Below are 14,817 nucleotides of genomic sequence, written 5' to 3'. Positions count from 1 at the left end.
CAGTCCTACCTCTTCAAAGTTCTACAATGCCGACAATTACAAAACGTGTGTTGGTGGCATTCGCACTCGACACTTTTATCCCGTTTCTCCAAGCGGAGTGCAATTTATTTCCAATTTATCAATTAGCTCAAATGCCATCGAAGCGATAAACTCCAATAAAGCTATGGAAACGGCACCGCCAGCTGATGCCTCCATCAATGTATTCCTCCATCAGCTAGCAAGTGTTCCTGAAAGCCTGAGAATGGCCACGCGACGGAATGAAACAGCAGAATCCTGAGGTGGCAAAAAGGGCTGCACCACTTCAGCCAGCATTTCTGAAAGCCTGAGAATGGCCACACAACGGAACGAAGCAGCAGAATCCTGAGGTGGCAGAAAGGGCCGTACCACTTCAGCCTGAGAAAGCCTGAGAATGGCCACGCAACAGAACGAAGCAGCAGAATCCTGAGGTGGCAGAAAGGGCCGTACCACTTCAGCCTGAGAAAGCCTGAGAATGGCCACGCAACAGAATGAAGCAGCAGAATCCTGAGGTAGCAGAAAGGGCTGTACCACTTCAGCCAGCATTTCTGAAAGCCTGAGAATGGCCACGCAACAGAACGCAGAATCCTGAGGTGGCAGAAAGGGCTGTACCACTTCAGCCAGCATTTCTGAAAGCCTGAGAATGGCCACGCAACAGAACGCAGAATCCTGAGGTGGCAGAAAGGGCTGTACCACTTCAGCCAGCATTTCTGAAAGCCTGAGAATGTCCATGCAACAGAACGCAGAATTCTGAGGTGGCAGAAAGGGCTGTACCACTTCAGCCAGCATTTCTGAAAGCCTGAGAATGGCCACGCAACAGAACGCAGAATCCTGAGGTGGCAGAAAGGGCCGTACCACTTCAGCCTGAGAAAGCTTGAGAATGGCCACGCAACAGAACGCAGAATCCTGAGGTGGCAGAAAGGGCTGTACCACTTCAGCCAGCATTTCTGAAAGCCTGAGAATGGCCATGCAACAGAACGCAGAATCCTGAGGTGGCAGAAAGGGCTGTACCACTTCAGCCAGCATTTCTGAAAGCCTGAGAATGGCCATGCAACAGAACGCAGAATCCTGAGGTGGCAGAAAGGGCTGTACCACTTCAGCCAGCATTTCTGAAAGCCTGAGAATGGCCACGCAACAGAACGCAGAATCCTGAGGTGGCAGAAAGGGCTGTACCACTTCAGCCAGCATTTCTGAAAGCCTGAGAATGGCCATGCAACAGAACGCAGAATCCTGAGGGGGCAGAAAGGGCTGTACCACTTCAGCCAGCAAGTGTTCCTGAAAGCCTGAGAATGTCCATGCAACAGAACAAGACAGAAGAAGCCTGCAGCGGGGGCAGCAGCTGCTGAATGTTCCCTGTGCAAAAGCACTCCGGCAAGAAGGAAACTAGCACAGCAAAAAGCAAGTTGGACTAAAATTTTTCTTCTCAGTATGCTGGTTTTTACTTACAAGGGTTTTACTTCACAAAGGGGAGGGTTCAAAACCAGCTTTTCTTCACAGGCAGTGTAAAGTGGCATAGTCCATTTTAGCACCTCAGGATCCATCCACTTCATTCTGATAGATATTCAGACCCAATTTAAGAGCTGTGTTCTGGCTAACTTCCTCTGGCAAGCTTCTCCACAGCCATGGGGCCAGCACTGCAAAGGCCCTGTTTCTTAGATTCAGGATCCCAAGAAGATGACCTTAACTGGTGAAGGGAGAGGTGGTGTCTAGGTCACAAAGGTCCAAGGTGTGGAAAGACTTATAAAGATTAACATAACTCAGGTGCAAGCCTATATGTATGTTGTGTGAAGAGGCCCTGAGCAGTCTTGCTGCACACACTCACATTTTTGCCTTTCTGCCAGAGGTCCCCTGCAGCAGGCCGACAGTCCGCAGGAGATTTCCTTGAAATCTATGTGGTTGTCGCGATTTTCATCGAAGGCATTGAATAGACCTGCAAACCGACAGAAATTTTGTTAAGTGTTGAGCTCAACACCAAAAGCAAAGAAAGTGCACCCATGTCCCACATTCAGCCCGGTTCTAAAGGCTGACTAAATGCTAAGCTAGCAGCTTCCATGCCCAGCCCCTCAAATCAAACCACATTAACAGAAAACCAGGGCTGCACAAACAGGGCCTCCTCTGACACCTACCAAGCATCTGGCAGTCCCTTTCCATCAAAACTTCCAACCATTTATAGGAGATAATCTGTACTCTTCCATACAGGAGAAAAAAGATGACGATACTGGATTTATATCCCGCCCTATACTCTGAATCTCAGAGCAATCTCAATCTCCTCTACCTTCCCCCCCACCCCGCCACAACAGACACCCTGTGAGGTAGGTGGGGCTGAGAGAGCTCTTAGAACAGCTGCCCTTTCAAGGACAACTCTTACGAAAGCTATGGCTGACCCAAGGCCATTCCAGTAGGTGCAGAAAACCAGGGCTGCACAAACAGGGCCTCCTCTGACACCTACCAAGCATCTGGCAGTCCCTTCCCTTCAAAACTTCCAACCATTTATAGGAGATAATCTGTACTCTTCCATACAGGAGAAAAAAGATGATGATACTGGATTTATATCCCGCCCTATACTCTGAATCTCAGAGCAATCTCAATCTCCTCTACCTTCCCCCCCACCCCGCCACAACAGACACCCTGTGAGGTAGGTGGGGCTGAGAGAGCTCTTACAACAGCTGCCCTTTCAAGGACAACTCTTACGAAAGCTATGGCTGACCCAAGGCCATTCCAGTAGGTGCAGAAAACCAGGGCTGCACAAACAGGGCCTCCTCTGACACCTACCAAGCATCTGGCAGTCCCTTCCCTTCAAAACTTCCAACCATTTATAGGAGATAATCTGTACTCTTCCATGCAGGAGAAAAAAGATGATGATACTGGATTTATATCCCGCCCTATACTCTGAATCTCAGAGCAATCTCAATCTCCTCTACCTTCCCCCCCACCCCGCCACAACAGACACCCTGTGAGGTAGGTGGGGCTGAGAGAGCTCTTACAACAGCTGCCCTTTCAAGGACAACTCTTACGAAAGCTATGGCTGACCCAAGGCCATTCCAGTAGGTGCAAGTGGAGGAGTGGGGAATCAAACTCGGTTCTCCCAGATAAGAGTCTGCGCACTTCACCACTACACCAAACTGGCTCTCTGAAAGAATTTGGAGGGGATGCAAACCAAATTGCTTACAAGAGTCACCCTGGAGAACCAATCATCACCAGCACTTCTAGTCCTCTGTATCTCCCCACGTTACAAGGAATTGTGAGTTATTCTGTCCTTGCCTATTCCTCCGGCAGCGGCTCCCCTAAACTGCAACTTTTTTGTGCTTTTAATGACACATCCTCCATCAATTACCGTATTTTTCGGACCATAAGACGCACTTCCCCCCCCCCCCAAAAAAGTGTGGGGGGGAAGTGCGTGCGTCTTATGGTCCGAATACTAAAAGATGAGGGGGGAGGGGCCTGGGAGCCCCCGGGAGACAAGCGGCGAGATTGCTCCCTCCACCCCCATCGCCAACCCAGCACTTCGCAGGGAGCGATCTCGCCGCTTGTCTCCCAGCCAGGCGTGCTTCCCCCGCGCCTGCGTGCCTGGCTGGGAGACAAGCGGCGAGATCACTCCCTGCGAAGTGCTGGGTTGGCGATGGGGGCGGAGGGAGCGATCTCGCCGCTTGTCTCCCAGCCAGGCACGCAGGCGCGGGGGAAGCACACCTGGCTGGGAGACAAGCGGCAAGATCGCTCCCTCCGCCCCCATCGCAAACCCAGCACTTCGCAGGGAGCGATCTCGCCGCTTGTCTCCCAGCCAGGCGTGCTTCCCCCGCTCCTGCGTGCCTGGCTGGGAGACAAGCGGCGAGATCGCTCCCTGCGAAGTGCTGGGTTTGCAGTGGGGGCGGAGGGAGTCGCCGCTTGTCTCCCAGCCAGGCAGCTGCGTCTTATGGTCCGGTGCGTCCTATGGACCGAAAAATACGGTACTGGCCCACCAAAACTTTATTAAACGAGAGAGCTGCGAATTTTTCATACCTTCACCCAGAGATGGATGAATGGGAGGAGAAACCAAAGGACCAAACGTTTCCAGGTCAAAACGCCCCGTTCTCGATTGAGCTTTCAGGAGCCAATACCGTTTCTCGAGATCAATGATATCCGATTCTTCCACTGTGTAAAAAAACCAAACGAAGTTAGCCAACTGAAAAGGAGCTCTGAAATAGTATTTGCACGTCAGTGTGGGACACCTTCTGCAATGAGCAAGCTGCTCTACAAGTCCAGATTTCCACTGTGAAGCTGAGCTGTACCAAGGGAGAAACACAAGTAGTGACAATAGGAAGAACTGATGTTATAAAGTGAGAATGAAGCTGGAGAGGCCAGTAAAAAGGGAACAGCAGAACAAGCCCAGCGAGGGGATATAAGGGCCTTTAAACCAGGGGTGTCAAACTAATTTGTTATGAGGGTCAGATTTGACATAAATGAGACCTTGTCGGGCCGAGCCATGTGTTTCGTAAAATGTAATGCCAGGTAGCGGAGATATAAACTTTATAAAGGACACAAACAAATATAATTAAAGATTATTTTTTACCCAAAAACATGCTTAAAACATTATCACGTTTGCAACATTGTGTGCATTTAACAGTCTCTGAATCCTGACACCTCTTGTTCTGAATTACTGCATCAAAACGTCTGTGCTGTACCAGTTTTGAGTATGGTGTATAGGTATTGATCTGTAAACGACAAAGCTACTTTTGATTTATTGACATTCATTACAGAAATCTCATACTCGGTGCTCTAAGCCTAGGACCCAGGGGAAAACATGAAATGGATGAGCACTGCAAGCTTTTGTACAGAAATTGTTTTGGGTGCTGGCCAAGAACATGTGAAGGCATCATGACACAGAGTAAGAGCTATGTATTTGTCTACAGAAACAAATACATAGCCCTTACTCCACCACATCGCTGGAGCAATGTCCACACAGCAGAGTTACTCTGCTAACACGACATCACACCTGTGGCATCCAAAATTTACCACTTAACTGCTATCTCTTCTTTCATCATAGCGGCTCTGCCTTCGACTGGCGCATGCCAGTGAAAGCACTTCCAGCCTTTTGATAATCAGTCAAGTCACCGCCTAAAGGAGAGGATGCATCCCTAAGAAGCTACTGGGAGTTGAAAAATAACTTTCTGGATAGACCATGCAAATATAAATCATATCATTTGGAGGACAAGCTGAAAACTTGTTCAAGAACATACAGGCTCTCTCTCCATTAGCATTCTCAAGCTAAGTTATCTGTAAAAGTTACAGCAATGCTCAAGGTCAGTGTACATTTTTTAAAAAAAGGTAGTCCCCTGTGCAAGCACCAGTCGTTTTCGACTCTGGGATGATGTCGCATCACGACATTTTCACGGCAGACTTTTTACGGGGTGGTTTGCCCTTGCCTTCCCCAGTCATCTACGCTTTCCCCCCAGCAAGCTGGGTACTCATTTTACCGACCACGGAAGGATGGAAGGCTGAGTCAACCTTGAGCCAGCTACTTGAACCCAGCTTCTGCTGGGATCGAACGCAGGTCGTGAGCAGAGAGCTCGGACTGCAGTACTGCAGCTTTACCACTCTGTGCCACGGGGCTCAATTTACATTTAGCGCTCTCCAAACAACAAGACCATCTATATTAAGCACCACCATGTATGATCTCATTCCCAGATGGTTGTGAGCCCTTAAGTCCATGCTGGCTTCATAATAGGATTAAGCTGTAGCTCTTTGGACTGCTTACTACAAAGGACCAACGGGAAAAAATGCACACAGGCTGTTGGCATTATGGTATGCAGGGAGAAAATCGGCATTTTGTGTTTTTTTTTTTAAAAAAATGGATATTTTGGACCTGGAAACAATTGGAATTTCCCAATATCCCTGGATCCCAATATCGGTATGGTGTTGTGATTCAGGCATATATTCAAGAAACTGGAATTTATTTGGCTCCGTTATACCCTATGGGGACAGTCCTCATAGAGCATAATGGAAAATTGATCTGGAGGTATTCAGGACTTGGGGGGCTTAAAAAAATTTTTTTATAGAGTCATCAAATCTGTAGCATAGCTTCTGGTGCAGCTTCTAACCCCCAACCCCCCCAAAAGTTTTAAAAAGATTGGACCAGGGGTCCAATTCTACAGGCCCCCAAAGAAGGTTCCCCGATTCATTAAATGCCTCCCCCCCGCTCCGAAAGTAACAGAGGGGCGGAAAGTCATTTAAAGAAACTGTGGTCTCTTTAAATGTCTTCTGAGTTCATTCATTGTGCTGCACCACCACAGCAGCAGCACAAGCCAGGTCTCTTTAAATGTCTTCTGCAAGCCACCTGCACCACAGTGGCAGTGCAACTTGGCAAGTGAACTTAGGCATTTAAAGAGATCATTACATTCACTTGTCAAGTGAGCTGCACCACTGCCACTGCAGTGAGCTTGCCAATGCCTTCTCCAAGCCAGGCTGAGCTCCCATGGCAGTGAGATTCAGTGAGAGAAGCAATTTAAAAAGACCATGGGCTCTTTAAATGTCTTTTCCAAGCTATGCCCAAATAAAAGCTGAACAATATCGGTTTTTATTTGGGCTCAGCTATATGGGTATTTTATTTGGGCTCATCTATATTGGTAGCCAAATCGGATTACAGAATCTGTATTTGTCTGAATAAATACTCAAAAAATACTGATAAGGTATTTTTCAGGTATTTATTTAATTCAATTTATACCAAATGCACATCCCCTCACTGGCACTTTGCTCCCATTCTTTCCTACAGTCTGATGACAAAGACCAGCAATGGGCAAGTAATGTGAGCATTGTGAAGAAATATGTTATACTTTACTGTACAAAACCTTCACCTTGAGTTTTAAAAAGCTTCCCCCCCCCTTCTCTTTTAACAGAGAGCATCTGAGGGGGAGTCAATTCAACGGCTTATTGCCACCCTCACCTCAGCCACCTTTTAGAAATCGTTCTCTACTGGAAGACAATGGGATGAGCCAAAGTTCTCTCTCACTGGAAATGGAACGGAGTTTTGGAGACTGAAAATCTTAGATAAGTCTTTCTGGAGATGTCAGGAGAAGCTTCTTTGACCCAACCTGCCCTGCCCAGAGGTGGACAAACAAAAATCAAACTCCTTGGCATAGGAAGGAGAACCTCTTTTGTGCTGATTCCATCCAGAAGAAAGAGGATCTTCTACCTAAGCCATTGTAGGCTGCATAAAGACTCCAAGGTAATGAGAACTTTTAAGAACAAAACTTTTAGGAGCCTGCCTTAGATTAACATCAGGCTAGGACATGTACACAGCAAGGGAAAGAGGAGCCGAGTGTTTACACTTTAATTTGGATCCTCTGCCCAACCTACTGCTGAGCTGAGAGTATGCATGAGAGCATATTCTCTTTCATTAAGGTTTTATAACTTTTAATGCAGGACACCCTTCTCTGGGTCACACAGACCTCCATTGTTTTGGATACGGTATCTTAAAACGAGCACTAGGAGAAGGGGAGGGACAGTCAATTGGCAAGCTGTTATTCCCTGAGTGGGGCACAAGTGCAGTCAACTGTCCTTGTCTGTGGTAACCAGATGCTGGGGTTGGGCTTTCTCCGTAAAGATCAGATCTGCAGCCTTGGGGGTACTTTAAGATCCAGCCATATCACTGGTTGCCCAAGCACTCTGCATGGTTCAAAAGCCCAGCTGCCAACTTTGGCTGCCCTCCTCCTTGGAAGAGAATGACGCTCAGGTCAGATCACAGTTAGACATGCTGCAGTAAATGTATTAACTCCTCTGTGCTGCAACCCCCGCACTGGCTTCCAATTGGTTTTCAGGCACAACCCAGAGAGCCTTCCCACAAAGACCTGCCAGATCACTTACATTCTTACCAGAGGCTCTTCTTTAGGTCCCTGATTGCCTGAGCTGAGGCTAGTGGCATTGGCAGAAGGCCATTGTAGTTCAATGTGTTAGTGCTGAAACAGTTTCTCTGTCTGTACTCAAGATGCCCTGTGTGCCAGGCCTCAAGAGGTTACAGGCACTAAAGATGGAAGAAGAAGACTGCAGATTTATACCCCGCCCTTCTCTCTGAATCAGTCTCAGAGCGACTTACAATCGCCTGTATCTTCTCCCCCCACAACAGACACCCTGTGACGTGGGTGGGGCTGAGAGGGCTCTCACAGCAGCTGCCCTTTCAAGGACAACTCCTGCGATAGCTATGACTAACCCAAGGCCATTCCAGCAGCTGCAAGTGGAGGAGAACATGTTGTTCTACCTTAATGTTAACTTTCCTCTTTATTACACTTTGGAAGTGTGTTATTTTTATGTTAAGCTGAAGCACCTAATATCGGGATGAAGGGGAAGTGAACACACACGCAGGTGAAGATCAAAACAGTATATAAGTCCCTAGGAACCTCCCTATTATTGAACCTTGGCTCAGGCAGGGACATGGAACAGCACTGGCCACGTCAGCCAGCTGTAGAAGTCTGCCTGTTGTCATTCCTAAGGGGTTCCCGAACAGCTGAAGGGGAGTAAGGATACATCCTCCGTTTTTATGACTTGCTGATTTCTGTACATTACCAGAGAGATTTCGATACCACTGTATGTGTTCCTTCTCCACTTGTGTGTTTATGGGCTCCGAATCTCTCAGTGGAAAACTAGTTTTTGCCTCTTGGTAATAAGCAAAGGAAGAGCCCTGTGGCGCAGAGTAGTAAGACTGCAGTACTGCAGTCCAAAGCTCTGCTCACGACCTGCGTTCCATCCAGGCAGAAGTTGGGTTTAGGTAGCCGGCTCAAGGTTGACTCAGCTTTCCATCCTTCCGGGGTCAGACAAATGAGTACCTAGCTTGCTGGGGTTAAAGTGTAGATGGCTGGGGAAGGCTATGCAAACCACCCTTTAACAAAAAGTCTGCTGTGAAAACATCATGATGCAACATCACCCCAGAGTCGGAAATGACTGGTGCTTGCACAGGGACTACCTTGACCTTTAAAAAAAAATACAGCAAAGTATTCTGTGGAATGGCTCTGAGTGGCCTTTGTAGCTCCCTCTTCTCCGAAGTTTCCCTGTCACCTTCGTCGAGGCAGCAGCTCAAGACTTTTTAAAAAAATTATTTCTACATCCTTTGATCGACTGCTCAGTTTCCCTGGCTTTATTTATTTTCTTCATGTTCTGCTTTCCTTTGAATCATGATTGAGCTGGTCTTTAGCTTTGTACTATAAAACTGCACTGTTTGCAGTTCACGGGTCACCTTATTTTTGTAAGCTGCTTAGAACATTTTCTTTAAACGGTATAGACAGATTTAACGCACCTAATAAATATACTGGCATGGAATTTACATAAAATGGACATGAAAAGAGCCCTGGGGCTGCGTCACATGCCGGTATCGAATTCTAGTGACGCCAAGAAATAAGACCATCCAGTCACAGGGGGCAGAAGACACTCTTCATTGCTGGACCCCCACCCACCCCAGAACCATCAGAAATAAAAGCACATTCCACGCCAATGAAGTTTTTCCCCCATGCACCCTTTTGCCCTCTTCTTTGCCATCAGCGCTGCCATGAAAGCAAGGTTTACATGACGGACACCCGACAGGCTAGGCCTTGACTAACTCTGTGGTGCTACATCGGGGGCCTCTTCAACACACCGTGCTTCCCTCCATAAGCACCACCCATCATGACAGCAGATATTTCAGCACCAACCAGAGCTTGCGGCCATCCGTTAGCCAAACCACGAACATGACAATATTTGGTTAACTGAACTCTTCCTGCAGGTGCACTTGTGCTTGTGGGATTCTTCAGGCCACAGTGCTTCGCTGAATGCAAAGGATACGACTGCTGCTGTGGCCACCAGAGCACAAGTCATGCCTGCATCAAGGCACTCTATTTTCCGGAAAGTGACCCTTATGAACAGCATCCCCCCTCCCCAATGCTATAGGAAGCATCCCCCCTCCCCTACCCCATACTTGAAGTGTACTTGGGGGCAGGAGTCACTTGGGAAAGGAAGGAAGGAACAAAAAGGGAAGGTAACTTGCTTCTACGTTCGACTGCCAGTGTTGTGATTTCTGCAGAACATCAGCAAAACAGAACAGCAAAATTTAGCTGTCTGTAGAACAGATCAGGACAACTCCAGGATGTCTCTATGAACGGGAGGGCAGTGACAATAAAAAAAGATCAAAGCAAGCCCACAGAGTGGCTTAAATTAGTTAAGTTTTCCAAGCTAAAAGATTGGTATTGATGTTTATTTATATTTAATATGCATTTATAATTACATGAATTTCTTTAAATTTCATGATTAGATGACAAACTGCACCAAAAAGCTACTGAGAAAGAAATAGTTACTAATTTCAGTTAGTCCTAATGAACACATCCTTGTTTGTCTTTATCTCTTGTTTTAGAGCAAGCCCAAGGACAACACCAGTACCCTTTACATGAAGATGAACTCAGTGAGCAAGCTTTTGAATTTCATAGGCTGGGTGTTAAAAAAAAGAGTGAAAAATATTTAAGTACCCAAAGGCTTGCAGCTCACACTAAATGGAACACAGGAAGAGTTTCAGAATAAGTGTGGCACAGTGATTAGGGCTGGATTAAAAACCAGGGCGACGCAATTTCAATTCCCCACTTAACGACAAAGCTCACTGAGCGATCTTGGACCAGTCACTCTATTCCAGCTTAATTTAATTCAAGCAATCACTGTGAGTATAAAACTGAAGTAGGGGTACAAACGCCCCTAAGCTCTCCAGAGAAAAGGCCACATAAATACAGAAATTACTTTCTATTAAATGATGCTGGATGCATGACAGATTTCATGCTGCACTGAAGGCTACTCAGAAGGAAAAGGCTACTTAATTTCAGTCGGTCTTAATAAATGTATACTTTCCCCATCCTTACATATTTGGACAATGAACCAAAATGGTTACCATGTGATTCCGTCGGGGATGATGGACTACAGTTCATTTAATATTGCATTTAATGGTTTCCTCAATGCAATCTCAGTTACTTACATCAATATAATCCCGGGTGAGGGGAGGAGATGTTTTATCTGCAGTTCTGTCAAGCAGGGATTGGGGGGGGGGGGGGAACAAGGTTAGAGGAATGGAAAGTTCTGCTTGGAGATAATGAAAAATTAATTTCAAAAACTTATAAATTACTTTTTAAATGGTCTACAGAAGATGAAGTAGTGAAATCTCAAATGATTAAATGGGCAATAAATGTAAATAAAGAAATACAGATGGATACATGGGAATATTTATGGAAGAACTCTATGAAACTTTCAGCATGTCAAAGTATTAAAGAGAACTGTTTTAAAATGATGTATAGATGGTATATGACTCCTAAAAAATTGGCAAAGATGAATAACAAGATGCCAGACAGATGCTGGAAATGTAAAAAACATGAAGGTTATTTCTACCATATGTGGTGGACTTGTGAAAGAGCAAAAAAGTATTGGCAGATGATCCAACAAGAACTTTCTAGGATCTTGGGATATGAATTCAAGAAAGCTGCAGAGACTTTTTTGTTGGGATTACAAATGGAAAAATTTCCAAAAGAAGATAGAACTATAATTTGGTACTTACTTTCAGCTGCTAGGACACTATATGCACAATTATGGAAGCAAGAAAAAATACCAGAAAAATGGGATTGGATTGTAAAAGTTATGACATGGAGTGAGATGGACAAATTAACAAGAACTTTAACAGACTATGATTTAGAAGATTTTAAAAGGGAGTGGAAAAATTTAGAAGTTATGCAGAAGACGAGTGGAAAGTAAAAGGACTTTGGACAATTTTTGATAATGATTAAACTTTAGAAGAAAGAAGAATATTAATTTTAGTTCTTAGGAATTAAGGGTACCTTTTAATGTTAGTATTTTGAGTAAATAACACTGGCGGGGTTCAAGTAACGGGGGGAGGGGTGATTAGAAAGAAGCATATGGGATAGATGAAAAGAAGTTATTAATGGAAATTGTTACCATATGTTATCAATAAAATTGTTTAAAGAGGAATGAAGAGTTCTCAAACACACAGAAGGGTTAATACCACAACAGGCCTGAAAATCTGCTACTTTCAGAAACCAGCTGGTCAAGTGGGAAAACCATGTGGGAGAAGAACATCTACAGTACAATCCAAACTACAGCTCAGCTGCATTCCTATACAAGCCAACTATGGAGCATCACTGAAACCGTTATCCAGCTAGAGAATCCTTTGTGGCTCCCCCTACCTTTGCTGGTGCTCCAAGGGAACCTTCCACAGCCCCCAGTCACCCCCATCACCTCCAATGCCAGCAAGCCTAGCACAGTTTCAGGTCCCCCCCACCTCTGCCCCCAGCAAACCTGGAACAGCTCCTGGGCCCACTGCATCTCCCATTCCCCCCATCTCTTCTAGTGCCAGCAAGCCCAGCACAGCCCTAGCTCCCTCCAGCAAGCCCAGAGCGGCATCCAGCCTCTGCTGCCAGGCCCATTGTGTCTCTCCCCACTATTAACTACACGGCCAACAAGCCTGGTGCAGCTGCCACCTCTGCTCCCAGAAAGCCTAGCACAGCTCCCGGTCTCTGTCACTGGGCCTGCCACATCTCCTGACTCCTCCCCCCTTCCCCACTTCACTGCAGCTGGCATCAACACTACAATTGGTGCCACCACTAGAGGGGGATGTTTCGTTGTCTTCGCATGCCCAGGTTGGGGGGGGGGAGGTTTAACCCCCCCCCCCAATGTATGTTCTAAAGTTTGCAGGTTTTTCTGTAAACCTGGGGAGGTTTTGTTTTGGGTAAGTGTAGCACCGATCCACCTATTTAGCTATCTACAGACGTGGCCATATTTTTAGAAGGCAGCACAGAACCATGCCAAGCACTACAACACCTTATACCCCCGCTCACACATTCCTGATGGAAATCCAGAAGTCACCCTTCTGGAGGAGGAGGAGGAGGAGGAGAAGAAGAAGAAGAAGAAGAAGAAGAAGAAGAGGAAGAGGAGGAAGAAGAAGAAGAAGAAGAAGAAGAAGAAGAAGAAGAAGAAGAAGAATTGCAGATTTATACCCCGCCCTTCTCTCTGAATCAGAGACTCAGAGCAGCTTACAATCTCCCATATCTTCTCCCCCCACAACAGACACCATGTGCTGCTCTCACAGCAGCTACCCTTTCGAGGAAAACTCCTGCGAGAGCTGTGGCTAACCCAAGGCCATTCCAGCAGGTGTGAGTGAAGGAGTGGGGAATCAAACCCGGTTCTCCCAGGTAAGAGTCCACACACTTAACCACTACACCAAACTGGCTTCAGAGGTTGCCCACATAGCTTCAAGGATACCTTCACATTGGTAAGGTACAGAACTTCCATTTTTTTAAAAAAAAGCTGAGATTTACAGACGCTGCATACTGCCTGGAACATGTCCTGCATTTTTAAAACATCTCTGCGGAATCACTAGACATAAGCCATTCGTAAAACCCCTTCCTCTCACAAGATACAAATTGCACAATAAAATCATAGCACACTCCCAACATAAAAAATATTAATACTAAAACAAACCAGAAAACGGTTAAAAAGATGGAGCCCTTCAGTAAAAAGCCACAACAAAGAAGTACATGCTGAAAATGGTACCCAAGGGACAACAAAGGAAGTGCCAGGCAAGCATCAATGGGGAAGGCATTCCAAAGACAAGGAGCCCCCACTGAAAAGGCTCCACCTCTGCTTGCTGTCTGCCTCATTTCCGCAGGTAGGTATCTAGGCAGCACTGACTGAGAAGACCATCTTAACTTGTGTGCTGGACAGTATGGCTAGAGGCAGTCTCTTCAAGGACCCCATGATGACCAACAGTGAGCTTCCATTTATTGGCCATTAATCCAGGCACTTGTTCAGGAATTCCATGGACCCGCCTGCCTCACCTGTAAGGGACAAACCAAACTCAACATCATCTGCATATCGGTGGCTCCTCACACCAAATTCCCAGATGATCAAGACAGTCCCTGGCAATGTTCTCTCTAAGTTGCAGAGTCTTGTGAGCAAAAATTCTACATTGTGAGGCATTAAAGCTGTGAGCTATTGCATAAATTAGTGTGCTCTGAGGCCATCCTTCTGAGCTAAGACAAAAAGGTGTGAGCTGGAGGCTAAAAATCTGGGATCCAAGATCACTGCAGATGGTGACTGTAGCCATGAAATTAAAAGATGTTTGCTCCTTGGGAGGACAGCTATGGCGAAACTGGGCAGTATAATAAAAAGTAGAGACATCACCCTGCCAACAAAAGCCCATATAGTCAAAGCGATGGTATTCCCAGTAGTAATGTATGGCTGTGAGAGCTGGACCATAAGGAAGGCCGAGCGCAGAAGAATATATGCTTTTGGGCTGTGGTGCTGGAGAAGACTCTTGAGAGTCCCTTGGACTGCAAGAAGATCCAATCAGTCAGTCCTAAGGGAAATCAACCCAGACTGTTCCCTGGAAGGTCAAATACTTTGGCCACCAAATGAGAAGGGAGCATTCCCTGGAGAAGATCCTGATGCTGGGAAAGACAGAAGGCAAAAGAAGGGGAAGGCAAAAGATGAGAGGGCTGGATAGCGTTACTGATGTAACATGAATTTGAGCAGACTTCAGAGGATGGTGGAAGACTGGAGGGCCTGGCGTGACTTTGTCCATGGGGTCGCAAAGAGTCGGACTTGACTGTGCGACTGAACAACAAAAGCTCATGCTAACTCCGCTTAGAGGGAACACTGGTCTCCGGCAAGATCACATAGTACTAATGCTCACAGGGGCAAACAGCAGTCCCACAGCACCACTTTCTGAAACCAGCCAGTCAGGTGAAAGTGGAACCATGAAAGCATGCTGGCCCCTCCCCCAAGAAGTCAGCCTCTCCAGAAAGATACCATGGCCAATAT

At 46.4% G+C, this 14,817-nt stretch overlaps 1 protein-coding gene across 3 annotated transcripts in view; it reads right to left on the bottom strand.

Moving 5' to 3' along the window:
• USP32 (ubiquitin specific peptidase 32) overlaps positions 1-14,817 on the bottom strand; it is a 245,394-nt gene that overhangs the window by 85,392 nt on the left and 145,185 nt on the right. For all 3 annotated transcript variants that reach the window (XM_060259077.1, XM_060259078.1, XM_060259079.1), the window contains exons 6-7: positions 4,012-4,143; positions 1,838-1,945 (exon numbers count right to left, since the gene is read on the bottom strand). In XM_060259077.1, coding sequence (XP_060115060.1) covers positions 1,838-1,945; positions 4,012-4,143 — 240 coding nt within the window. The remainder of the gene's footprint in view (positions 1-1,837; positions 1,946-4,011; positions 4,144-14,817) is intronic.

The sequence above is a fragment of the Heteronotia binoei genome, chromosome 18 (genome assembly GCF_032191835.1).
Source record: "Heteronotia binoei isolate CCM8104 ecotype False Entrance Well chromosome 18, APGP_CSIRO_Hbin_v1, whole genome shotgun sequence".
In the NCBI taxonomy this organism is placed as follows: Eukaryota; Metazoa; Chordata; class Lepidosauria; order Squamata; family Gekkonidae; genus Heteronotia; species Heteronotia binoei.
The sequence above is the reverse complement of the archived record's forward strand: the minus strand, read 5'-3'. Positions and strand labels throughout refer to the sequence as shown.